General features: G+C 39.0%; 1 protein-coding gene across 1 annotated transcript in view; it reads right to left on the bottom strand.

Moving 5' to 3' along the window:
* The window catches only part of MAP2K5 (mitogen-activated protein kinase kinase 5), a 261121-nt gene that overhangs the window by 200295 nt on the left and 33741 nt on the right, over positions 1 to 27085 (bottom strand). The window contains exons 5-7 of the mRNA XM_049782784.1: positions 12264 to 12333; positions 6247 to 6287; positions 4959 to 5026 (exon numbers count right to left, since the gene is read on the bottom strand). Of these exons, the coding sequence (XP_049638741.1) occupies positions 4959 to 5026; positions 6247 to 6287; positions 12264 to 12333 (179 nt within the window). The remainder of the gene's footprint in view (positions 1 to 4958; positions 5027 to 6246; positions 6288 to 12263; positions 12334 to 27085) is intronic.

The raw sequence follows: 27085 nt of genomic DNA on the forward strand, positions 1-27085 counted from the left end.
GTTAGTCCTCCGCCCCTAGGTGGCACTCTTTCTCCCTACCAGATCTTCCCCCAAGGCTGGGAACACCTGAAAACACAACCACATCCATTTCACCTTGATCATACAGAAATGCCACTCCATCCTTCATCCCAAACCACAAACTTGTGTGTGTTAAGTATTCTATAAAGGGTGTTCATCATTTTGGCTGTTATTTTATGGTAATTTATGACACACATTTACTATATTATATTTCAGTTCTCAAACCTTAAGACTATGTTCACCATTTTAAGTTATCCCCGAAAAGTGATAGATACGTGTTTTTCTTTCTGAATACTTCTTAAATGTGTTCAAGTGTACAACTATAGAGCCTCAGGACTTACATTCCTTCACTTTCAAAGATATGCCTTAATCAAGGATTCTAGACTTGAAAAATGTCCTCTAAGAATCAATGCACTGAAGTAGATAAGAACTTTGTAGAACAAGATTAAAGTGGAAATGTAAATTAAAATATAAACAATTGTGGACTACAGTTATGGTACAGTGGGTAGAGTGCTTCCTTTTCACTCAGCAGACTGAGGTTTGATCTCTGGAACTCTCTCTGATCCCCCAAATTCACCAGGAGTGATCCCTGAATGCAAAAACAGGGGTAAGTTCTGAGCACAGCTGAGTGTGACCACCAAAACAAAATGAAACAAAAACTGGTCGTATTCAGACCTGTTTAACTAGTATTAGCTACCATTTATTGAGTAATGACTAAGTATTCAATACTGTACAAAATGTTATTATCCTGATTTAATTGTGAAAATAACTAATATGGTGCAGAGTACAGTTACTAATCCTAAATTATAAAGGAAACTACAGCAAAAGTCTTGCCCCAAGCCGATCTGTCTCTCTTCTACATACAGATTCTTTTTCCTAGAAAATACTTAGATTATTTTATTCTCACCACTGCCTCCCAATTTGATAGCTGCAATTATTGTAAAAACAGAAATAACCAAACAATGCCCAGGCAATGTTTCACCACGGATAGATAGTCCATTATATCATACAACTTGAAATAATAACATTTTTGATTCATTGCATTTACAAAACACCTTTCTTCCAAGAAATAAAATTTGATTCCTTAATACAGCTTCATCAATCTTTCTAACACCAAAAGTTGGTAAGTGAACAGTTGAATCATCTGACTTTTCTAGAAGGAGAAAGCCACAGTGTCTAGGAAAGGCCTTGTCATGGCAGTGGGACTTGAATTCAGTAATAGCCTAGGATTAGCATGTGGATTAGTGAGCGCCATTCAATGAACAGTCATCCACCTAAAGCAGAGACCAATTTGTGTTCTGAGAGCAGCAGAGGAAAAAGCCAACTTCATTTATCACAACAGTATCTGACAGCCAAATGGGCGTGAAAAAAAATATCTGAATCATGGAAAATTTCTTGGTGTCTCAATTTACTTGTATTTTATCTGCTTGGTCACAATGATGAGCTAATCAAAAATCTATATAAATCACATTTTATCATTTAATGTGAGGGGCTGGAGCAATTGCACAGCAGTTACGGCACATGCCTTACCAGGAGCGATCCCTGCGCATAGAGCCAGGAGAAAGCCCTGAGCACTGTCAGGTGTGGCCAATATATAAAATAAAACCTTAAATAAATCAAGGTTTAATGTGAAATAATTACATCTTGAGTATAAAACTTTATTTTTTTTCTTTAACAACTTATTTAAAAGGGATATTAAGACACTCAAAAAAAGTTAAAAAAAAAGGTGAGGTGACTAAAAATAATGTCATACTAGAAAAACTATAAATTGGTAGAATTTGATCCTACAGAGATACACAAAATAATGAAGAAGAGGAATTTTAATAACTTCTATAAAAAATAAGCAGAGAGGAACTAAGAAAACTCAAAGAATGAGTGCTCAGAAACTATTAAGAGATGCATTTTTTCAGAAAAATATAGTTATGCTTCTTTACACCTAAGGTTAGTCAGACCAGAAATGAAGGAAGGGAGGAGGAAGAGAAGCACCTGCAGCAGTGGCTATGAAAGCCCAGTCACAGAGTTAAATAGAGATCAGCAGAGCACCTCAGGACCAGAGCTTTTATAGGAAAGTAGATAGGGTGCTTGCCTTGCACATGGCTGACTCAAGTTTGATCCCAGGCACACAAAGGGTCTCCTGAGTCCCACCAGGAGTGACCCCCGAGCACTCTTTGGTATGGCCCCAAAATGAAACAAAAACAAATTATGGTAATCTGCTCATAACACGAATTATGTCACAGAACTTGTTTGTGTATTTTTTTTGTCATTTCTCTATGAGACTGTAAATTGCAAAGTACAATGTATATACTATCCTGTGAGACTGCAGGACAGTACCTACCAACAGGAGACACTCACTAAGCAATTTTGTTCAGTTAGTAATCTGGGGCACATTGCATGGCCACCTCAGGGTGGCATAGCAAAATCACCTGTAGAACATTTTAAAATTGCATTCATCCTAATAGAAATCACTATCAGAAAAAAAACTACATTACTAACTGGGAAACTTTGATAGCCCTAAGGGAAGACTGAATAGCTAGATTAGACAGCCTTGGAGTTTTTGTCCACCTAGATTTTATAGGACACCATGACTACACATAATCATTTTTTTAATCAAAGCCATTTCACTTCTGTTGTTAAAACTAAACCCAGAAAGGGGCAGGGGAGGCCACACAAAGGGATGGAGTGTAGATCACGCATGCTTAAGACCATTATCACCTTCCCCAATTCTCAAACACCACTAGGCATGCCCCTAGTGGCCCCTAGGACTACTGTGTTCACATTAAACCATCTAGTCCAATTATCACTGGGAGAGTACTCCCTGAGCATTGCTAGAGACAACCCCCATTCCACAACCTAATCCCCCCAAATATCTAAACCTAAGAGAACTAAAGTTGACCTGACTATTTACAAAAAGATGTCTCTTAGTATCTTTTTCAACTCCATCCTATTTTTTATACCACGATAAAAGTTTATCTAAGACAAAAGGGCCAACGTGTGGTGACTGTCAAGGCTGTCTAAGCATTAATTTTGAAATTAATGAGAACCATAAAATGCCTTGCTCTCTTTGAGTTGACTGTAACAACCAGCCTATACACAGTCTTGGTGTCTCCACTTGGTTGGGCCATGATACCAACAAGCAAATAAGAGAGATGTCAAAGAATCTTCTAGCTAGGTCAACAACTTGGAAGAACATTAAAAGATCTATCTATCAAAGCACATAAGATAAATGGTCCACTGGAAAATAATCCAGCTAGCCACATTTCTAGACAGAATACACTGCATGGGGCTGGAGTAATAGCATAGCTAGCTGGTAGGGAATTTGCTTTGCATGTTGCTGACTGTGATTTGATCTTCAGCATCCTATATGGTCCCCGATCACTGCCAGGAGTAATTCCTGAGTGTAGAATTAGGAGTAACCCTGAGCACCACTGGATGTGGCCCCAAAACCAAAATGAATGAATGAATAAATGAAAAATAAATAAATGAAATAAACTCGAAGTATAATTAGTGTGCCTGTAGTAGGATAGCTGGTGGGTAGACACACCGACACTATAATAAAGCAATAAAGAAAGGGACCTGTAGAGAGGAGTCAGGAGAGTAAAGAGTCATAGAAGAGCCTGTAAGTGATCAACAGTAAAGCCAAAGAACCAAAGCAAAAGAACCAGCACTCTGGGAGAAAGGGGGAAACAGAGTTAGATTAAGGAAAAACAAAAACCAAAACCACATTTCAAACAATACAGGGCTATGAAAATATTGGCTGAGATCCTAAACCCAAGAAAAAGTAGGCATACATTGAAAGTTTTCAGGCTCTGTTCACTTTTACATTACCAATTGTGAGCATAATACACAGAGCAGTTACTTCCACAGTGTCATCTGTAAGTAGTGATGTGCTGTGACTAGCAGAAAACTGAATCTGTTACCAAAGAGAACTATAATTCTATCAGCTTAAAGAAGTCACTTCTGTAACTTAATCATCTGAAAAGAATTTCTCAGATGTATCAGAAACACAGCTCGAAAAGATTCAAGTCTTTAGAATCCATTTCAGTTTGAAGACAATATTAGCATGGATTCATACATGTTATCTTCTTCTTATAATATCGTCTTTTTATAAAATACAAAAGTGAGTCACATAGTCAATTACTTTATATGTTATCACTTTACTCTTTCTTTGACACATTTTGTTTTATTTTGTTTTTGTTTGGTTTGGTTTGGGGGCCACACTCAGAAATGCCCCAAATTATTACTCTGGCTCTGTGCTCAGTAATTCTGGTGGTGCCTGGAGGACCTTATGGAATAACAAAGATCAAACCCAAGTTAGCTGCACGCAAGGCAAGCAAGAGCCTTACCCACTGTACTATTGATCTGACCTCTCCTTGACTTTTTCATGAAAAGAGGCTGGTGCATCCACTGACACTGACAAAATATGGATAAGCAAAAACAAAAAACCTTTACACACTCTGCATACCAGAGCATTAAGGCACAACATAGAAAAAGACATTGAATATCCTATGTAATCTGGAGACAGAAGTAAAACCATTCCAGACTAAAATAAATGGTTAGCAAGTCAAATTTCATCTTTCTCTAAAGAGTTCCTTTCTTGCCAATCCAGTATCAGTACAAGTATCAAACTAGTTAAAGGTATTATCCACATGCTTTAAAAAATCAAGGGGCTGGAGAAGTGGCGCTAGAGGTAAGGTGTCTGCCTTGCAAGCGCTAGTCAAGGAAGGACCACAGTTCGATCCCCCAGCATCCCATATGGTCCCCCCAAGCCAGGGGCAATTTCTGAGTGCTTATCCAGGAGTAGCCCCTGAGCATCAAATGGGTGTGGTCCATAAAAACAAAAAAACAAACCAAAAAAACCCAACAAATTTACAGAACAGAGATCCATCCTCCCCCAACCAGATAACTGTGCATTGTGCTCATGTTTCACAAGGGAATCTCACCTATTGCCTGGAAGAGAATCTAAGATGGCAGGACTGCTGTGTTGAGAGGGCCCAGCCCGGGTATTCACCTACAAGAAAGAATCTTGATCAGTATAATGGTCTGAGGACACAGTTCTAATTAACCTGTAATTTGCCACAAATTCCTCATTCCACTATGAAGGTTAATTAGCTTGTTGCTAGATAGACCCAAGCTTGCAGTCTTTGAGTATCTAGGTTACAAAATTTAAAAACCTGCATATTACATAATACTGTATGCCAGCCATTATTCATATGTCCAAGTAGCGCTGGAAAAGAAAAGATTGAGTGGGAACATTTCATTTTACTGTGAAGAACTGAATTCAATTCTAGAGAGAAAATTTTAAACTACTGTTACTGCTTTGTTGCATCCACAAAAGTAAATACTCTCCAAAATGCATTAAGAATATATTCAGTTGGGGCTGGAGAGGTAGTACAGTGGGTCGTATAGAGGCCTTGTACATGGCCAACCCAGGTTCAATAGCTGATATCCCATAAGGTCCTCCAAGCCCTGATAGCAGTAATTCCTAGTTGCATCAGGAGTAGCCCCTGGGCACTTTGGGTGTGGCCCAAAAGCCAACCTTGAGCACTGCCAGGTGTGACCCAAAATATTAATAATAATAATTAATAATAATACATGCAGTGGTTAGCAGTGAACATTATCTCTCTGGTTCTACACCCAAGAAAAACACTGCAAAATGTTTCTTGTTCACTGAAAAATAAGATCCAAGTAATTAATTATAAAATCCTTGAGTCAAACACAATAGCAAGCATTTCTTGCACATTTTCTGCCTTAAGCAGAAATCCAGAATTCAAAATACACAGAACAATGAAAAGACATTAAATAGATATATGTTTCTGGCATAAATATGTCAAAAGGAAGAGGGGGGTATTCTGTGTGCAATGTGCTTATGTGCTTAATTAATCACTGAAATGAAGTCTATATTTGCACTCAAATAAATCTTTGTGGAGCTCAGTACCCAGGATCATCCTAAAGAAACAAACTAGCAAAAATGATTCCAAACAATAAAAAATGCAGCACCAACACCCCACTATCCAAATATATACACATAGTGAGCAAACACTACAGATGAATCCCCTCCACCTCCCATTAAAAAAAAAAAAAAAAAAAAAAAACCAAGAAGAAGAAAGGGGAGAAAAAGGATGGCTTGTCAGAGCTTGAGAAAGTGCAGTTTTATTTGACATTTCAATAAGTGGAACACAGCATTACAAATCCATCTAACTTTACTGAAACAATTATTGAAATTCGTACCTTCAGGCCATGTATGTTCCGTTCCCCAGGAGGCTTGCAGGCTGAAACAGTAATTGACTAAATTGTAGAACACATCAGGGCCATTTACAAATTTGCTCAAAATGAATCGTTTAAAAAGAAATGAGGGTGACACCAAAATTAGCAGAGAGAAATGATTGAAAAGTGGCTCCCAACACCCAGAGTGGGAATTATGAACCAGGGTTTCTAACTTGCAGGAGTGAGCATTTATAAATGCACAGAGCTTTCGGAGACCACTACCTCAGAGAGATTGCAATTTCTGCTTAAAACATCTAGAAATCAAGTTAACTGACCAATATTTATTAGAGAGCTTTCATAATTCAAATTTCTACCATCTTTCCCTACTTTATTACTTTTTATATTTGCTCCCACTTAAACTACCTTGAAAACAAGTATAATTTAGAGTTGGGGAGAGTGAGAGAGACTTTTAATGTCAAAAAGACCAATGGATAGTGTAGGGTGAAATGATTGGTGAATATTACCTTTCCAAAGAAAAAATTAAATTCACTAAATAGAATATTGCAACTGTTATTAAATCATATTTACATTTCTTATAAGTCTTAACTTCTGCAAATATCCAAGTATATAAAAGTGCCAAGAAAAATGGGACTAATTTCATAACACTATCTGAGTTACAGGTTTCTAATCCAATCCAATACTTTCCAACCCAATAAATGTTTCTTCGTCAAATGTTAAAAATACAAAGCTGCTTGCCTATGTTTATAGGCTGCTTCCAGCAGAAAACTACAGCTCCCTACATATTGTATGTTAAGGGGCTGTCAACTTTGATTGATTGTTTGGGGAAGGATGAATATGATTTGTTTCCTCTCCTCTCTCAGAGGTATGTGTATTTTTCTTCTGTTTCTTACCAGAAAATGAGCTGTTTAATAAAACCATGTAAATAAATATTACAAAACATACCAGTTGCTTTAACTTTATATATTTCAATTATATTTAAATTTATTGTGTTATTTTCCTAGCTGATATAGTTAAATCCTAATCAGATTTTTATGTGATCTAAACACATTAAAATTAAGATATACCAAATCTTTCCTTAAAATGAAAATGAACTTTTTAACCAAAACAACTTGAATAGACTTCCTAAGACAATACTTCATAGAATTTCCACTCCACTACCCAGCCAGTACATTCATACACTTCATTTAATAAGAAAGCTACTATCTAGGGGCCGGAGAGATAGCATGGAGTTAAGGCATTTGCCTTTCATGCAGGAGGTCATCAGTTCAAATCCCAGCATCCCATATGGTCCCCCGTGCCTGCCAGGAGCAATTTCTGAGCATGGAGCCAGGAATAACCCCTGAGCACTGCCGGGTGTGACCCAAAAAAAAAAACACCAAAAAAAAAAAAAAAAAAGAAAGCTACTATTTAAGGAAACTGAGTTAGGCATTGGCTCTTACCTTAACATCCCTTGTTCCTCAAACCTTTATAATTGAAAAATCTAAGAAGCAAAACCTAATAACTATATTTCCTACAGATATGAAATAAAAGGTCACTGTAATACTAGCACTTTTGGGAGGGGGTTGGGCCACAACCAGCGGTGCTTAGAGTTTACTTCTGGCTCTGCACTCAGAAATCACCCCTGGCAGGCTCAGGGGACCATAGAGGATGCTGGGATTTGAACTACGGGTCCATCGTGGGCTGGCTGCATGCAAGGCAAATGCCCTACCGCTGTGCTATTTCTCTGGCCCCACTAACACATTTTCATATTTATCAGCATTTAATATGTAATTTAACAACAGGGAAAAAAGAGTGATGAGCTGGGAATTGTGTTTCCTGAACTGAAGAGCTCTGGCATTTGAACACAGCTGTTTTTTTTCCATCTTTCTCACTTGTTCAGTGTAGAGATTCTTTCTAACATTGGTACTGACCGTGGAATCAATCCAAGGTCTGAAAGAGCATCTAACTAAGCAGGCAATGCAGTCTTAAGTAAGACACGCAAAATGTCTTTGCACAGCCTCACTTACAATCTGTTGATAAGAAAGCAGATGGCAAAAAAAAAATGACAAACAAAACCCCAAATACTGAAAAGTTATACCACAGCATGCAAAAATGTCACAGAGAGAGGCAGGCTGAATCTTATATTAAAAAAAAAATTTTCATTTCGCTTTGGTGAGTGCCATTAAGTAATTTACTGGATCGAATTTTCTAAGTTTTAGTACTAAAACTGCATAAGACACATCTCATACAGTTTCTTCTTTTAAGGAACTTTACCTTAAGATGTACTCTAAGAAGTCCCTTGAAACCATTGCGATGTAGTCTCCACTCCATTTACTATTTTAAATTGTATGCCCTCCCCCTTTAAGCAAATCATAATTTAAAGAAAATTCTTACCCAAAGGGGCTGTTAGCTGCTGAAAAACTATGTGACTCTCTTAACCTCAATATTCTCATCTATGAAATGCAAGAAGTAATAGTCAAATTTACCTAACAGGCAGAACTGCAGGGAGAATTAATTAGAAATGATGGCATGGAGCACACAACTAAGAGTCTGAACAGAGCAGATGTCTAAAAATGGCTATTAGCATCTTTATGGAAAGGACATAAGGATGTGGACAATAAGACTGATATTGGGCCGGAGTAATGATGCAGCGGTAGGGCTTTTGCCTTGCATGCAGCTGACCAATTCCCCAGTGTCCCATATGGTCCCCCAAGACCGGAGTGATTTCTAAGTGCATACATAGTCAGGAGTAACCCCTGAGTGTCACTGGGTGTGCCCCCCCAAAAAAAAAGACTGATACTGATTATAAGGTTGAAGCAATAGTACAGCGGGTAAAAGGCTGATCTTTCTAGTTCAATCTCTAGCATCCCATATGGTCCTCTGAACACTACCAAAGCCAGGAATAAGCTATGGACACTGCTGGGTGAGGCCCTCCCAAAAGAGAGAGAGCATTGGTCACAACAGATGGCTGGAGAACTGTGTAGGTTCTTATCAAATGATAAGATTCATTTGGCCTGTCAACCCTGGTTCATTCAATCTCCTGCACCAACATATGGCTCACTAAGTACCTCTAGGAATGATCCCTTAGCACAGTCTTGATTAAGTCCTGAGTACAAAGGAGTGTGGCCAAAAACTTAAAAAAGTAAAGAAATGCTCACAAAACAAAACAAACTGAATCTGAAAAGCTTTTACATGAAAAGAAGAAAATATTTTATTTAAAAAATATGAAAATCCAGGGACAGAGAGATAGCATGGAGGTAGAGCGTTTCCCTTTCATGCAGAAGGTCATTGGTTCGAATCCAGCATCCCATATGGTCCCCTCAGTCTGCCAAGAGAGATTTCTGAGCCTGGAGCCAGGAGTAACCCCTGAGCGCCGCCGGGTGTGACCCCCCCCAAAAAAAAAAACAAACAAAAAAAGAAAATCCAAGGTCAGAGAAATAGCACAGAGGTAGGGTATTTGCCTTGCACGCAACTGACCCAAGACTAATGGCGATTTCTAATCCCCACATCCGATAAGGTCCCCAGTGCCTGCCAGGAGCTATTTCTGAGCGCAAAGCCAGGAGTAACCCTTGAGCGCCGCTGGGTGTGACTCCAAAACAAAACAAAACAAAACAAAAAATTAAGTAAAATAATGAAGATCCATAGCACACTACACAGAATTTACTAAGGTACTGAAATAGTTTGCTACAAGAATGAACCTATAATGTCATAAAATAGGGAAGCTTAATGGACATTTTCTGCTACCAAAAAAAAAAAATTCCCTTGAGGGAAAAAAAAACCCTGAAAATAATTTGTGAAAATTCCTCAAATTCTCTGGTCATTAAAATTATAAAGAAACAATTTGTATCCTTGTTTTTGGTCTAATATACAGAAATGCCAACATTTTTTTGACTTATCTTTTTCTGTTTTAGTTTTAGTGTTTCAGCTGCCATGCATGGATTTGAATTAATCATAATTCTTATCTCAGACCCACTGTTAGTAGCTCCATTTTATTTATCTTTTTAATAGTTATTAATCTACTGAGTATGTCCAATCACTCACCCACATTCATACTACAAAAACTGAACACAGATAATTTTTTTTTAATTTTTATTTTGATCATAATGGTTTACATAGTGTTGACAATAATATTTTAGGTACATATTTACATAAAATCAGGGGGGATTCCCATCACCAAATTGTCCTCCCTACACCTCCGTTTCTGTCCTACCTCCCATTTCCTCTTCCCTCATCCCAGGTCGGCTAGAATATGTGGTCCCCTCTGTATCTAACCCACAACTTAGTAGTCTTGCACCTGTTTGGTCTTGATGCCTCCCTTAGTTCCCCCTCTAACTGGAGGCAGGACTAGCTAGTTCAAGTTGCGTGGTTTTGTTTGAAAAAGAAAAAAGTAATAAACTGGGGTAAGGATCTAATACCCCGAAACTGGGCGGAATCCTTCTAGAGGCTCTCATCATCGATTTGAGAGATGGAGAAAAAGAAGGTGAAACACTCCACCAGTACCAAAAGAAGTGTCAAATATCTAGTAAGGGCTTGAGCTATATCGATAAGCACCACAAAAAAACAACAACAACAACAACAACAGGCAAACAAACAAACAACAAAAAGCAAAACAAGCAAAAACAAACAAACAAAAAAAACACGCCATGGTCTTGAAATGAGAAACATGGCATAGCACATAACGAAAGAAAAGAAAGGAAGAGAAAATATAAGTATGGTTGGGGACAATTTCAATAATCACTCCCAGACAGAGAGATCGACCAAAATAGATAGGTGAATAAAAATAATAACAACAATAATAAATGGAGGTAAAAAATATATAGATAATAACCAAAGTTTTGTGCTTTTTGTATTTTTATTTTTTCCCTCCTGCCCTGGCACAGTAAATATTGGGGTCATTCGAAAAGGAATTCACTTGGCCTAAGAGATATGGGGTTTCTCTGTCCTTGGAGCATACTGTCATGGGATCAACACTAGACTTTGCTCAGGAGCCTTTACTCTCCCGGTGGTGGTTTTTTTTTTTTTTTTTTTGGTGTGTGGAAGACTTCTGTTCTGGAACACAGATAATTTTGTGGGCTGGCTAGAACTTCGTAAGATTTATAAGACTTTATCAATGTAAATAAGGATCTACTAACCTGACATTGAAATCTCAGAGTTACAGGTAATGAAAACCTAAAATGTTTCATTGGAAAACTCATACCAAGATTATTTGTATAGTATCAGTTAATAAGATAAGTTAACTTTTAATTATTTTAATTCACTTATATCTAGGAAAATTACTTAGAGAATTTCTTTATCTATTTTGTTAGCTAGAAAGCATGAGCTCCAAGTGGGAGTTCATATAATTAAACTACTGGTTTTTTTTACCATTATTCAAAATTTGAAATAAAAATTATGTACAATTATGTATGTAAATATATACAATTCAACTATCATGTCTGATACAAGGCTAGCTTTGCCAAACTAAAAGGGAAAAAGAAAATCATCTGATTGGATGATTCATCAAGACTCACACTCATCCATTCAAATTTTTTAAAGATTTCATAATTAATTCAAATTTATGAGGATTTTCCATGATTCAGAAAAAACGCATCCCCTGAAAAAATTCAGACCAAATCAAATCAAATTCCTCTCCAAAAGTCTCGGTAAATCTAATTTCTATACAGCTAAATGCTTTATCCTTCATTGCAGTTTTGGCTAATATCATGAGCCACAATTTTTAAATATCCAAAATTAAAGTCATTTATTTGCCTTGGTTTAGAAAGCACATGGAACCCCCTAAGAGTTTTTTTAAACCAATGTAAGTATGTACTTCAAAAACAAAAACCAATCTAGTTAGTTTAATTTACTCTACTAAATTAGATATTTTATCTGCCATAACTATAATATAGCTTGCAATCCCTACGATAATGAATACTTCTTTTGTTTTTTCAAATTAAGAGCTAAACATCATGTTATGTGCATTTAAACCTTGGGAAAACATAACTGTTGATGAAACAGTTTACTGAAATAATCATTGTTGATTAGAATTTGTTCAACATTACCTCTTGGAAATATCTGCAGAGGCTCTATTAACTGTCCATTTACTTGCTGCTCCATTACTGTGGAATAATACTGCAAAGAGATTATAGAAAGAGATTACTCAGTAATATATGAATACTGGAACAGACGCTTATGGGTTGTTTAATTCATACTACTTTTGTAAATTGCTAGTACATGGATATCAGTCTTGAGAATACTTTTCCCAATTGCAGACCAAAATGACTATAGTGAATACTCAGGATTGAAAGTCCAGAACAAAGTTAATTACCCTTTCTCAACAATGTCATTTATCTTTAAGGGTAAATGTGTCAGTTAAGACTTTAGATGGTATTAATTTACAGAAGTATTTAGAAAGTTACATATATTAAAAATGACACAAAAAGCACATTACAGGAAATTTCCCAATTTATATCTTCCCCAAATCTGGCAAAATGAAAATCCTCATATTTAAACTGCACCTACATGTCAGTTAGTCAAAAATTTATTCACATGTATATGCACAACACAACACAACACAACAAAATAGAAATCTAACCAAAGACCATAGAATGAACAAACAAGAAATGGTTCACCCAAAGATTATTCGCATGGTTTCTTAAAAAGAAGCCCAAGCCAGAGCAACAGTACAGCGGTAGGGCATTTGCTTTGCACATGGTTAACTATGGTTCCATCCCAGCACCCTATATAGGTTCCCAAGCACTGACCAAGAGTGATTCCTGAATGCAGAAAAAAGAGAAAGCCCTAAACACCACCATGTGTGGCAAAAAAAAAAAAAAAAACGAAAACAATTTTTAACATTTCATAAAGGAGGGGCCAGAGTGATAGCACAGCAGATAGGGCATTTGCCTTGCATGCAGCTGATGGGGTTTGATGCCTTGTATCCCATATGGTCCCCGAGCCTGCCAGGAGTAATTTCTAAGCACAGAGCCAGGAGTAACACCTGAACACTGCCAAATGTGACAAAAAAATATTTAGAAAGGAGTCTGGTTTCATGCAAATATTTTGGGGGTGCATATTTAGCAGCACTTGGGGCTCTGCACTCAGAAATTACTCCTGGAAGGCTCAGGGGACCATATAGGATGCCAGAGATCAAACCCAGGTCAGCTACATGTATGGCACATGCTCTACCCGCTGTGCTATTGCTCCAGCTTCTGCAAACACATCTTTTATGTTTTAGAGTAAGAGACAACATTTTAGACCAAATTTAACATTAATATTCCAGGCACAAAATTTGTTTTCCAATAATGTAAAAGTTTTATACCATTCCATAGACATGAATTCATTCAGTATGTTGCATTATGGCATGGTTCCCATTTTCCTTACTGTGAATATTTCCAAGTATCTCTTCACTTAATGTTTGAGATGACTTCTGTACCCTCACTTCTTTCAACACCTGACAGATAATGAAGTAATAATCTCAGTAGAAAAAAATATTAATAATGAAAAGTCCCTTGGGGGCCAGAGTGGTGGTGCAAGCGGTAAGGTGTCTGCCTTGAGTGTGCTAGCCTAGGACAGACTTCAGTTCGATCCCTGGCGTCCCATAGGGTCTCTCAAGCCAGGAGCGATTTCTGAGCGCATAGCCAGGAGTAACCCCTGAGTGTCACCGGGTGTGGCTGAAACACCAAAAAAAGAAAAAAAGAAAAGTCCCAACAAAGTTAGAACTTGGGGCTTACATAGAGTAGAAGCCCCTATTTAAATTCTTTTATATTAAAAGCACACATATACTCTTTAACAACTATATTTTCAGGAAATTATTCCTTGATCATTTACTGAAATTCTTAAAAGTTTCTTTTTAGAAGACATATCCACAAAACAAGCATATGTTGTTATATATGTGTGTATATATATTAAATATAAATTATTTATATAATTTTTTTCCAGTGAGTGGGGAGTGTCATTTATTTCTGGTCATCATTTATTTTGCAATATAAAAGCTGATACATGAAACTATACTTAGAAAACACAAAAACCTTACAAAAACTTTTTAAATACTAAACTTAACAGTGAAATAGAAGTGAAGTTGTTTTTTAATTCTCTTCACAACTGTGCCTCAAAAACTTACCTACAAATGAGTTTTAACAAAAGAGGTAAAGATTTCTACATCTATATAACATATATATAAACTATTCATCACTGATAAAAAAAAAATAAAAGAAGACACAAGACAATGTAAACACATTCTTTCTTCGTGGATTTGAAGGATTAATATTATCAAAATAATCATTTACCCTAAATATTTTTACCCAAAATATTTTTAAAATTCAATAAAATTAAAATTCTGTGAAATTCCTGTAACATTTTGTTGGGGTTTTGGGACCACACCTGCTTATGCTCAGGTGTTACTACTGGCTATGCGCTCAGAAATCGCTCCTGGCTCAGGGGACCATATGGGACACTAGAGATTGAACTGAGGTCCATTCTGGATCAATCACATGAAATGCAAAAGCCCTACTTCTCTGGCTTATCGCTTTGGCCCAACATTTTTTTTTATATTTTATTTAAACACCTTGATTACATACATGATTGTGTTTGGGTTTCAGTCATGTAAAGAACACCACCCATCACCAGTGCAACATTCCCATCACCAATGTTCCAAATCTCCCTCCTCCCCACCCGACCCCTGCCTGTACTCTAGACAGGCTTTCTATTTCGTTCGTACATTCTCATAAGAGGGGATAGAAACTTAGTCCTATACTAAGATCCTCCCCACATGGGGAGTTCTTTCTCTTTTCTCCTCTACTTTCCAATATAATTTTTTACCTTCAAAAAAAAAATGGATGGGGCCGGAGAGGTGGCGCTAGAGGTAAGGTGTCTGCCTTGCAAGCACTAGCCAAGGAAGGACTGCGGTTCGATCCCCCAGTGTCCCATATAGTCCTCTTAAGCCAGGGGCAATTTCTGAGCGCTTAGCCAGGAGTAACCCCTGAGCATCAAAAGGGTGTGGCCCAAAAAACAAAACAAAACAAAATGGATGGCCCAGAATGATAGTACAGTAGGTAGGGTATTTTTGCCTTGTGGTTGATCCGGGTTTGATCATCAGCATCCCATGCCATCCCGTGAGTATAGAGTTAGGAATAACCACTAAGCATCACCAGGTATGGCCTACCCCCCAAAAATGAAATAAATAAAAATAAAAGCAGAGATGTGAAGTTCCATCTCTTCTTGTCAATCAGAAATTAGTAAAGAAAAATGCATTGTTTTGAAAACAAAGGTGCATTTTTAATTTCTATCAACTCCTATCAGTATATGGTCTCTCTGAGCACTTTCTAATTGTGATGGAAACCAACCCACAACTAACCATGTAAAAACTTACATAAACACAGCATAAACACAGTTCCATGTGCCCTGGAATGCTTGTGAAGGCCAGTGTCTTTCAGAAGACTCTATTCCTTAAAACTACAAAAATATAGCACTTGCCATTACTCAAACTGTGATGACAAGTAAATGAAATATCAATCATGTTGACTGTCAACCTTTTGGGACAGCAATAACTGTTAACAAGTAGTCTGGAAAAATTGTCCGAGAATGACTTGTCCCCGGCACACAAATACCGGCGGCTTCCATGGAAAATTAAGACGCCAGTGGCTATTTGGGACATTGCTCAGGTATTCTTTTTAATGGAAAATTTGCCGGTTATTGATCCACAGCATGTACCCCCCTTGCTTCTGGATGGCTACAAGCAACTTTCCAATCAGTGGCTGTCAAAAAAATTACTACCTTTTTATACTGATATGAGACAACAGCCGTACTGGCTATTAATGCTTTTCTTTAATTAACTGCTATGTACAATAGGTAATTCTGGTGATTACTTGGCCACAGTCCTAGAAATCAAAACAAATATAATATCCTTATGCTTTATCTAACAAATTAATTATACCACTGTGTGGAACTGCTGCTTGGGGGTCAAGTTTGAAAACAAATAACCTCAATGTAAAGGGTCAGACAGGAGCAATGCATTTTTTTCCTACTATAAAACCTTGCATGCATGAAATTGACCTGTTTTCCAACTTTATTTATTTGCCTCACAAAATAAATAAATAAATAAATATGGGTTCTCACAACCATTTCAGATCTGCAAAAACTACATCTATTTTAGAATTGTGAGAAATTTCTGTTGCAAACATCTCTTGAAATGAAGATTAATGCAGTCCAATGTTGGCACTAAGTATGCCTATGCAAAGGAGAGATGGGACCCTCATTCACTCTTGGTGGGAATAGTGACTAATCCAGCCTTTCTGGAAAACTATATGGACACTCCCACAAAATCTAGAAATTGAGCTTCCATTTAACCCAGTAATTCCATTTCTTAGAATGTCTCACATTCTCCAAAACATAATGGATAGTTCCTTGCAGCACTATCCACAATAGCCAAAATCTGAAAACAACCCAAATGTTTAAGAAAAGATGAGTGGGGGCCAGCGAGGTGGCACTAGAGGTGTCTGCCTTGCAAGCGCTAACCAAGGAAAGATCGCGACCATGATTCAACCCCCCAGCGTCCCATATGGTCCCCCCAAGCCAGAGGCAATTTCTGAGCACTTAGCCAGGAGTAACCCCTGAGCATCAAATGGGTGTGGCCCGAAAAAACAAAAAAAAAAGAAAAAAAAAGAAAAGATGAGTGGATAAAGAACATATGGTACATCTACACAATGGAATATTACTCAAACACAGAAAAGATAAAGTCATGTAATTTGCTAATATGTGGAGGGACCTGGAATAAAATCATGCTGAGTGAAATCAGCCATCCAGCAAGAAAGAGACTAATACAGAATGATCTCTCATAGGCACAAGAGAGATATAAAGAAATATAACAGTGAATAACAGACGCCCAAAGACAACACAAACAAAGAACATGAGAACAGTTCCAGTAGGAAGCATGCCTCCTAAGGGGGTTGGGGGGAAGGACAGGGAGGGAACAACAACTGTGGTGGAAGGATGCATTCAACTGGGGGGGGGGAGGAGGAGATGCTGAGGTTGTAAAGTATTATGTATGAACTCTTATCAGCAACATGCAAAAAATTATATATATGAAGAATCTCTTGTAACATCCCAGTTGTTGGGATGTGGCATTTGCTTTGTACAATTCTAATTCCAAGGAACATTTCCTCCTGCAGAAATAGTGGGTTTGATTAGTACCTGTTTTATCAGAGAATCTTCTATTCCACACAGGGAAATAACCCTACAGAAGAGAATTGCTCTAAAGGGTGGTCATTAAACTCACAGCATGGGCTCAGATCTCTGCCAAGGGAATGCAAGAACTGGGATCTGTATCCATGTCACATACTCTAAGAAATAAATGTTGGGCCATGCAGGGCACCTTCTGTCCAGAATGGTCCTAAGGGGCCCAATCCTTGGGCTGTCAAGGCAGTCCAGAAACCAGGCTCTTGGAGGAATTGGGGGACTCAAACTCAGAATCTCAGCACTGGCCATCTGCTGGCACAGGAAGGACCTGGGAAACACTCAGTTCCTTGGAGGGCACATCTGTGAAAGATGGCTGGTGGTACAGACCCTAAGGCTTTTGGGAGGCACATATAAAAATACAGTTAAGAGTCCTCCTGGTGAGCTGACTGTATTGTATTGTACTGTATTGTATTGTATTGTATTGTATTGTATTATGTTGTGTTGTGTTGTGTTGTATTGTATTGCACTATACTGTATCCTCTGTATTTAGCCTCCACTTAAAGGGATTTTTCTTTTGTTTTGGGGCCACATTTAGCAATGCTCAAGAGCCAATGGTTTTGGCTCTGCACTCAGGGATCACTCCTGACAAGCTCAGGGACTTCTGGGATACCAGGGATCGATTCTGGGTAGGCCATATGCAAGGCAAGCATTCTAATGGCTGTGATATCTCTCCAGCCTACTTTAAAGAGATTCTTTCCAAATTTGATCTAGAGCGTGGTAAAATCAACACTAAAGACAAATGTGAAATTTCTAGGACACAATAATCAAACAGTCATATAGATGGCCACCTGAATTCTATAAACCAGGACACCTAAGCAGGTTTGGATAGGAAAGGAGCTGTAATACGGATGGAGCCTTAATGAAGTCACCCAAATCTGTCCTCACTTAGCTTTCACAATTTTCATTTGGCTCTTCTCAATCCTCATCAAACCTTGGCACAGAGCAACAAATATCTGTTACTTGAAATGGGATCCGGTGCTGACTGTCCCTCTTTCTAATATTTGTGGCCTTCAGGAAGTCATTTGACTTCACTGAGCCCAGTTTCCTCTGAATGAGAGTAAAGCTGATCAATCTATTGCAAAGGATTATGGGGACTCCAAATTAAACTGCAGCAGTAACATTAACATTATCATTTATAAACTGCAGTGCATTATTAATAGCAAGAAATTTAAAAAGTTAACCTGTGAATATTGAAATAACATTATGTACAGCACATCCTAAAAATTAGTGTATCAGCATTTTCCAAAAAAGAAAATAAACAGGATATGTTTAAAGAGTACAAAATATTATGTTCGAACTGAAGCCATAAACAGCAGTTATACTTTTTTTTGTTATGTCTTGCAGAATCTTATTATATACAGTAATTGCAGCAATAATCAATAAGCTAACTGAGGAAAAGATGAATCAATTTTGTGACTGCTAATGGAATATCCAGAACCAGATTCAGATTAGTTTCAGGGTTCCCCTGAGATGTTCTCCAAAATCCTTAAACAATCTTAATAAGAATGTGAAAAATTTAGCATAGTTATCCAAAAAAATCTAATTAATTTGAAACAGGGGGCCAGATCCAACAAGGGGATAGCAAGTGAAATTTTTTGTCTTTGTTTTGTTTGCAAGTTTATCAAACAGTATTCCTATTTGTTATGAACCTAATTCAAATTCTAACTGCACTATTCAATCATAATTACATCTTTTTTCTTCATGGAAATCTGCCATATAAAAAAGTCGAATTCTAAATAGCCCAGTTTAATTGTACAAGGTTCTCTATTTAAAAAAGAATGAGGACAGAGACAGACAAGAGAGAGAGAGAGAGAGAGAGAGAGAGAGAGAGAGAGAGAGAACAAGTCACACACACAGCAACAAGTACTGCTGACTGAATACTTAGGCTCAATTCTCTATATTTACATTTTTCAGAGCCCTATCCTTATCCCACCATCTTTATATGAAAGAAAAGGCAAACTGTTGAGGAATGCATCAATTTACCCCAAATCCTTCTTTCATTCCAATCCATGTACTCAGAACAGTAAGTGCATATTTACACTTTTTATTTATTTCTTAATTTTTATTTATTTTAATGTTTATTTATTCATATACTTTTGGTTTGAGCACAGCACGGGTGATGCTAAGGGGTTGCTCCTGGCTCTGCACTCAAAACTCATTCCTGGTGGTGCTTTGGGAGACCATATGGGGTGCCAAGATCACCAAAGTTAGCCTCATTCAAGGCAATCTAACTGCCTCCCCCCATGTTTGCTTTTAAAAAAAAATCAAAAGGTGGGCGGAAGAGCTAGTACAGAGGAAGGCAGGTGCCTTGTGATCGGCCGAGGTGCAATCCCTGACACCACTTTGGACCCCTGAGTAATGTCAGGAGTGATCCCTGAGTAAAGTGGCCCCAAAACAAAGATAGATAAGTCAAAGGGTTATAGTTAACTTCACATTTCGTACCCCTAAACATTTAACTAAGAGATGGGGTAAGAGATGGATCACCAAGCTGGTACCAAGCCTGGCTTCTTCAAGCCGCCATGGGTGGGTCAGGCATATCACCTAAAGCATGGAAAATGTGAAGTCACAGGGGCTTTTCCCTCTCTCTCAATGACCCCCTGACTGTCCTCCCTCTTGAGCCTTATTCATATTGGTAGAGAGTTCCCACACATCCCTCCTTTAAGTGCTGGAGTTCCGAGTTCACCAACAACCTTCTCTTCTTGCTCAATAGATACTCTCCTTGAGTTAACTTCAGGCCACTTTGGAGCATGCCATTACCAGAGGAGAGACAGACAGAATAAAGAGTCAACCATCTTTATTTATAGTCCTCATTTCTCTTGTGAGATTCAAAATATACCTGGTGAATGGTCCAGAGACTCATCAAACTATCTCTCCCACTTTTCCCACATGCTCTAGAACAGAGCTGCAAACTAATTTGGCCTACTGCCCTCTTTAAAAAGAAAAAAAATCCTATCCATTGCTCTCATCTACCCTGCAAATATATCTTCTTTAAGGAAACATAAAGGGGCCGGCGCAGTGGCACTAGAGGTAAGGAGTCTGCCTTGCCAGTGCTAGCCTAGGACAGACCTTGGTTCAATCCCCCGGTGTCCCATATGGTCCCCCAAGCCAGGAGCGACTTCTGAGCACTTAGCCAGGAGTAACCCCTGAGCATTACTGGGTGTGGCCCAAAAATAAAAAAAAAAAAAAGGAAACACAAAAAACAGAAAACACCGCCCCACACCTACACAGGCATACAATCATACAATGGCACTGGAAGTGTGTGATTGAAGTGACCATCAATCCTGGGATCAGTTCAGCACCCCTGGGGGTCACATTGGGAATCAGGGACCCAGGCTTAGGCTTGGCTTCTGTTGCTTGAGTTCATCAAGGCAGTGAATGACATCACAAAACCTGCAAATGAATGGCATCCAGGTCTGTCTTGCTTCCCCCAGTCAATCTCCTACTACCCCATCTTCCTCACTCCTCACATCTCTCAGCACAAGGCCAGCCACACCCTGAGCCCACACTTTCTAGCCTCAGCTCATACTTGCTTCCTTACTGCCCTGACCACATTAACTCACCAACAGTTTGTCCTTCTTTTGTCTATAAACACACTGTTCTTTCTGCCCCCACATATGCTGCCTCGTCCCAGTGTTCTGGTTTTCTTCACCCAGCAATCCTCTCTTCCTCTTCTCTGTCCCCACAGCTTTAACTAGTGTGTTTCCTAGTGTGTCTGTCAAGCATATACAGCTGAAGCCTTTGACAGCAGTTATCACTGGCTGCTGTGAGATTTTCTTGACCTCCTACACTAAACCCTGTTTGCTTTATTTTATTCGTCTCCTTTCTGGACCAGATGCTCCTTGAAGGAATGAGATATATGGCCACTGCACCTCAACCACCTAGCATAGCCCTTAGCCAGCCAATTGCTACCCAATAAATATTTACTGTGTGGAAAACCAGCTAGAGGAATAAATGAGCACACCAGACTGTAAGTGATCTCAGGCCCCAACTCTATGTACAAGCTGTGTGGTCCTGAGAATGGCATGTCATGTGTTTGTGCTACATTATCTTTAGTTGTTAAAAGGGGTAAACACCTAGTTTGCTCACCAAGAGATTAGCATGATCCAAATCAAAAAAAGTAAACATATGGGAAATCTTAAGCACCTGAGGAACCTGGAATGATAGTATAGCGAGCAGGTAGGGCACCTGTCTTGTACACAGCCAACGAGGGTTCAATTCCCTGCACTCCCAAAGTACCACCAACAGTGATTTCTGGTACTGTCAGGAATAAACTCTGAGCACTGCCAGGTATGGCCCCCAAACCAAATAATAGTAATAATAATAAATTTGATATAGAAATCAGTAAACAAGGTCACTGACATTTTAGACCAAGCACAGAGGTAGATTTGTCAAAACTGGGTCTATATCCCCTCCCCTTTCCTCAATTACTACAGTACTGTATGAAACAAATGATAATGTAAGACTTGTTCCTTCTCTAAAATTCACAAGGAAAAGAAACAGGGAGTGTGTGTCCCTGTGTGTTTAAAGGGTGGAACCAAGAGCCTTTAAACACCAGATCTTGCAAATTTTACTGTCTCTTGTAGCAAAGATATTATCCAGTGTCTTTTGGAGAGCCCTGAAATTATATGTAAAATGGCATATGATATGACTAGCCTGGGAAAATAATAAACAAATTTCCTTTATTTTTTTTTAAAACCTAAGTCTCAAAAACTTAAGAATCTACTGTGAAACAGTGCTTTTTACTGTGCCTGTACATACATAAGAGGTGCTCCACAGATATTTAAAGGAAAGAGGCAAATAGGAACTAATATGGTGGGGCCAGAGAGATAGTATGGAGGTAAGGCATTTATTTGCCTTGCATGCAGAAGGTCGGTGGTTCGAATGCCGACATTCCATAGGGTCCCCTGAGCCTGCCAGGAGCGATTTCTGAACATAGAGCCAGGAGTAACCCCTGAGTGCTGGGGTGTGACCCAAACACCAAAAACAAAACAAACAAACAAACAAAAAACCCAAAAAAACCAAAAACAAAGGAACTACCATATTTGCCAGCGTATAAGACGACTTTTGAAACAAAAAAAAAAAAAAGTCAACTGAAATTGGGGTCGTCTTATACGCCAAGTATATCCCGAAAAATGTTTCAAATGTTTCAATATGCCGCTAAACGAAAATTGTCTGAATTTTGCCACAAAACGAATTTTCCAACTCAATCCTGCACCAATCACTGCCAGGCTGCTCGGACCACCTCTCTAACTCGGCCAATCCAAGCAGGCTCTTTATGCATGCAAATTAGACAATGTTCTGCACCAATCACTGCCAGGCTGCTCGGATGCCTCTCTGACTCAGCCAATCCGAGCAGGCTTTTGATGCATGCAAATTAGACGATGTTCTGGACCCAAATCTATACTGTCAAAAGCCTGCTCAGATTGACCAGAGTCAGAGAGGAAGTCTATGACAGTATGACCTTTGGACCTTTGCTTGTTGTGATTGGCTCACGGTGGTACATACAGTTGCAGCACAGGAACGTTCTGTCTGATACAGCGAATAGAGGCATAAACCTATGTTTTAACTGCAAAATTAGGGGGTTGTCTTATACGCCCAGTGGTCTTAACGCCGGCAAATATGGTAATATGGAAAAGGAAACTCACTTAGTGCCTAGTCTGACGTTATCAAATTACCCTAGATCACGTTAATCCCATACTTATTCTATCATCTTCTAAACATTTTAAACAGAATTGTATTGATGTTTCAACTTTTAGTAATAAAATTACTTGTTTTATCCTTTGATATTTACAAACTCCTGATTTGCCAACACCACCAAGCGCACACCATTATAGGTAACTCAATTGTTAATTAGAGCAATAATCAATAAGCTAACCAACTATCTGCAGTCCATACTTAATTTATTAGCTTTCCCAGCAAAGGACTCAGCAAGCTTAATTCTGTCAAATAGCTACAGATTCGATGATGCCACCATTCAGAGATGACATTAGTTATACCTTCCTTCCAATTATTTCATTTTTTTGGTTTGTTTTGGTGTTACATCTGATAGTACGCAATGCTTTCTCCTGGCTCTTTTTTTCAGGGATCTCTCCTGGTGATGCTTAAGGGATCCTCGGCAAAACCAGGATTAAATTTGGACTATCAGTAAAGAAGGCAATGGTCTACCTGCCATATGATCACATCAGCCTTATTTTTTTTTTCTTTTTGTCACACCGGCAGCGCTCAGGAATTACTCCTGGCTCTATGCTCAGAAATCGCTCCTGGCAGGCTTGGGGGACCGTATAGGATGCGAACCACCGTCCATTTGCATGCAAGGCAAACACCCTACCTCCATGCTATCTCTCCGGCCTCTTCAGCCTTATTTGTTTATAATTTACATTGAATAGCATTATCTTTTTGGTGCTAGGAAACTTCCTAGGAAACATCACTATTCTAAGAGTAAAAAAGAAAAAAACCACATCCAATAAATTATGAGCATTAAATAAGTACAGCTACTTACCTGGCTTCATTCAGATCACCTACTCCTGGATAACTCACTGGCCCTATCTTGGGTGGACCAACCTGTCTATTGTCTCCTTGCATGTCTTCAGGCCCAACGTGCATTTATGGTCATGGATTATTTGATGATAAAAAAAAAACAACTGCAGTGAAATTGTCAATTTGGGAAGGGTGACGGAACGATAGCACAGTGGTAGGGCGTTTGCCTTGCATGCAGCCAACACAGGATAAACCCCAGTTTGATTCCTGGCTTCCCAGATAGTCCCCCAAGCCTGCCAGGAGTGATTTCTGAGCACAAAGTCAGGAGTAACCCCTGAGCTCAGCCAGGTGTGACCCAAAAAACAAAACAAAAATAATGTCAACAGGGAATAAGTCTGGAGCAGGTTGACAGGCTAATGCTATTGGAGAAACATAGTTATTAATGACTTGAAAAGAAAAAAAGAAGGAAATTCACCAAGCTTAATGATAACACTATTTGTTTCACAGTAAAACCATAAAAGACATTGGGGAGATCCAGATGGTCTGAAGAGAGATTTGGGCAACCAAGAACAGATGAAACTCAACTTGGCTAAATTTAAGGGACTGGCAAGAGTTTAAATCTGGATTCAGCAACGGATCCAAAATGTGCAGACCTTCCTTTGCTGAAGCTTTTCATGGTACCACTCTGGGGAGCTGGGGGAAATGTCCACAATGACCTTAAATGTCATTTCTGGGCAGCAGCAATCCTGCTATACTTAGGACATAAATCTAAATAGTTGCTTCAGGGAATCTGCTACTTAAATCAAAGAGGACCATCGGACAGCAAACAGAGAATGCAGTTATTGAACCAGTTCCAAGAGTGCTTGATAAAGATCCAGCCTACTGCTCAACTGCAATGAACAAAATAAGCAAATGAAGTCATGGATGGCCCGTGGTCAGGTGTGCTTGACCTGCATGTTCAGGCTCTAAAATTTGATATGCGACCCATGTGGACTCCTGGGCCCCATCAGAAATAGCCCAGGAGACCACCAAGTACCAACATGTGTGGTTCTAGTTGCCTGAGCACTGTCCAATGCCCTCTACACCACTGGGTCCAAGCATTACTGCATAGTCTACCCAGTTATGGCCAAATCCATAGTGAGTGGGTCCCAGAACTCCTTGTCTGGGGATTCATCCTCAAAACAATAACTTAAGGCATTGAAGAGATAGTACAGAAGAAAAAGCTCTTGCTGTATATCTCAGTGACCTCTGTTTTAATCTGTATAGGGTTCCCTGAAACCTATCAGGAAGAATCCCTGAACACAAGGGAAGAAAATCCCGAGCACTGATGGGTAAGGCAAAAAAAAAAAAAAATCAATTAAAAGATAATGGGAGGGGTCAGAGCAATAGCACAGTGGTAGTGCATTTTGCCTTGCATACAGATGACCCAGGATGGACCTGGGTTCGATCCCAATGGTCTCCCAAGCCAGGAGCGATTTCTGTGTGCATAGCCAGGAATGATCCCTGAGGGTCACCGAGTGTGGCCCAAAAAACAATAAACAAACAAACAAATAAAAGATAATGGAAAATTAGCAAAGAACACGTAATATATACATATATGCATAGATATAAAATGAAGTATAAAGTATTTAGAGAGAAACAACCTGTCCAGGAATTTTTCTTTCTTTAACTCCTACTTTTAGACACACTGATTTCCTAGGTGGCAAGCCACTGGATTTCACTAGCTTTACATTGCTTATGCAAATTTCCATTCATTGTTCCTGGTACAAGCAGAAAAATTCACCTCTGCCTTTCTACTAAAACCAACCCTGAGAGAACAGAGACTCTTTGGGAGTAGCCAGTAGAAAGTCAGTGTCTGAATGATGCCCCACCAACACCCACCACTGCCAGACACCCAACACTGTCACAGACTCCAGCCACGTCAAAGACGCCAGCCACTGCCACTGACTCCCACCACAGTCACTGCAGAGAAGTGTGCTGCGGCCATTATTTCCCAGCGCAGATTACACAGGGAGCAAAGTGAAAAGCTACCACAGTGTTGAGGATGAAGTCACCCAAATGTTCCAGACAAGACAAAGAGGGGAGTTGAAAGCATTTCCCTTTGGGACTATTCTAACTAGATCTGTTTGACTAGAATGAAAAAATGAATATTTCTCAATGGAGAGAGGGTGGGTCATGGTGGCCCATGTGGTGTTCCAATCGGGCCACAAGTGACAAAGTCACATAAATAGGAGGGGGGAGTCAGTATGCCGACAAGGGGAGCATCTCTCTCTCTCTCTCTTACACACACACACACACACACACACACACACACACACACACACACACACACACACACCAAACTCTCCTGCATGCTCTCTCTTTCTCACCCTCACTCTCATTTGGCCCAATTTCAAAAATGCATTTCCAAGCTCTGTGTTCTTTGGAAAACCACATTTCCTAACAAAGGTCCTGAGTCTGTTTCAAGTTCATTTCCTTAGTAGGCAGCATATTTTGTAGCAAAAATGCAGCAGCAACAGAAGCTTTAAAACTTCAAAAATATTCATATTCAAGCTGGCTACACTGACATTCTAGGAAACAGCACTGTTTTCATTTTTTGTTATCCAGAAAAAAATATATATGGTATTTTACAAATTTACTCAGCAGGACCTCAACAGATGCCAAAATGACTTTAACCAGGAGGCGTGAAGAGATGGAGTTCAAAAGGCCTGGGTCTGTGTCCAGAATAGTCCCTTCCTCATTAACAACATTACCACTAACCAACCATGATTCTGTGTCTCAGTTTCTTATCTATAAAGTAAAACAGGGCTGGAGATAAGATACAATAAGTAGATCTCTTGTGCAGCTGATGAGGGGTGCAATCCCGGGCATTCCATATGGACCCTTGAGCCCCACCAGTAGTGATTTCTAAGCACAGAGCCAGGAGTAAGCCACTGTAGGTGTGGCCCAAAATCCAAAGTAAAATAATAAAATAAAACAATCTCAAAGACTCCCTTCCAACTCAAATTATATTAGCTGCATGATTTGAAAAGCAATCTCTTAAGTTATGCATACAATACAACCAAATTTCATTTTCCAAGGTACTACAGAGGTCAAAAATTCTTTTTCCCTCTTGGTCCCCACCGTCTAACAAGGCACACTTTGGTCAAGTATGCCAAAGGGAATACTTACA

Source organism: Suncus etruscus, chromosome 1 (assembly GCF_024139225.1).
Source record: "Suncus etruscus isolate mSunEtr1 chromosome 1, mSunEtr1.pri.cur, whole genome shotgun sequence".
NCBI lineage: Eukaryota > Metazoa > Chordata > Mammalia > Eulipotyphla > Soricidae > Suncus > Suncus etruscus.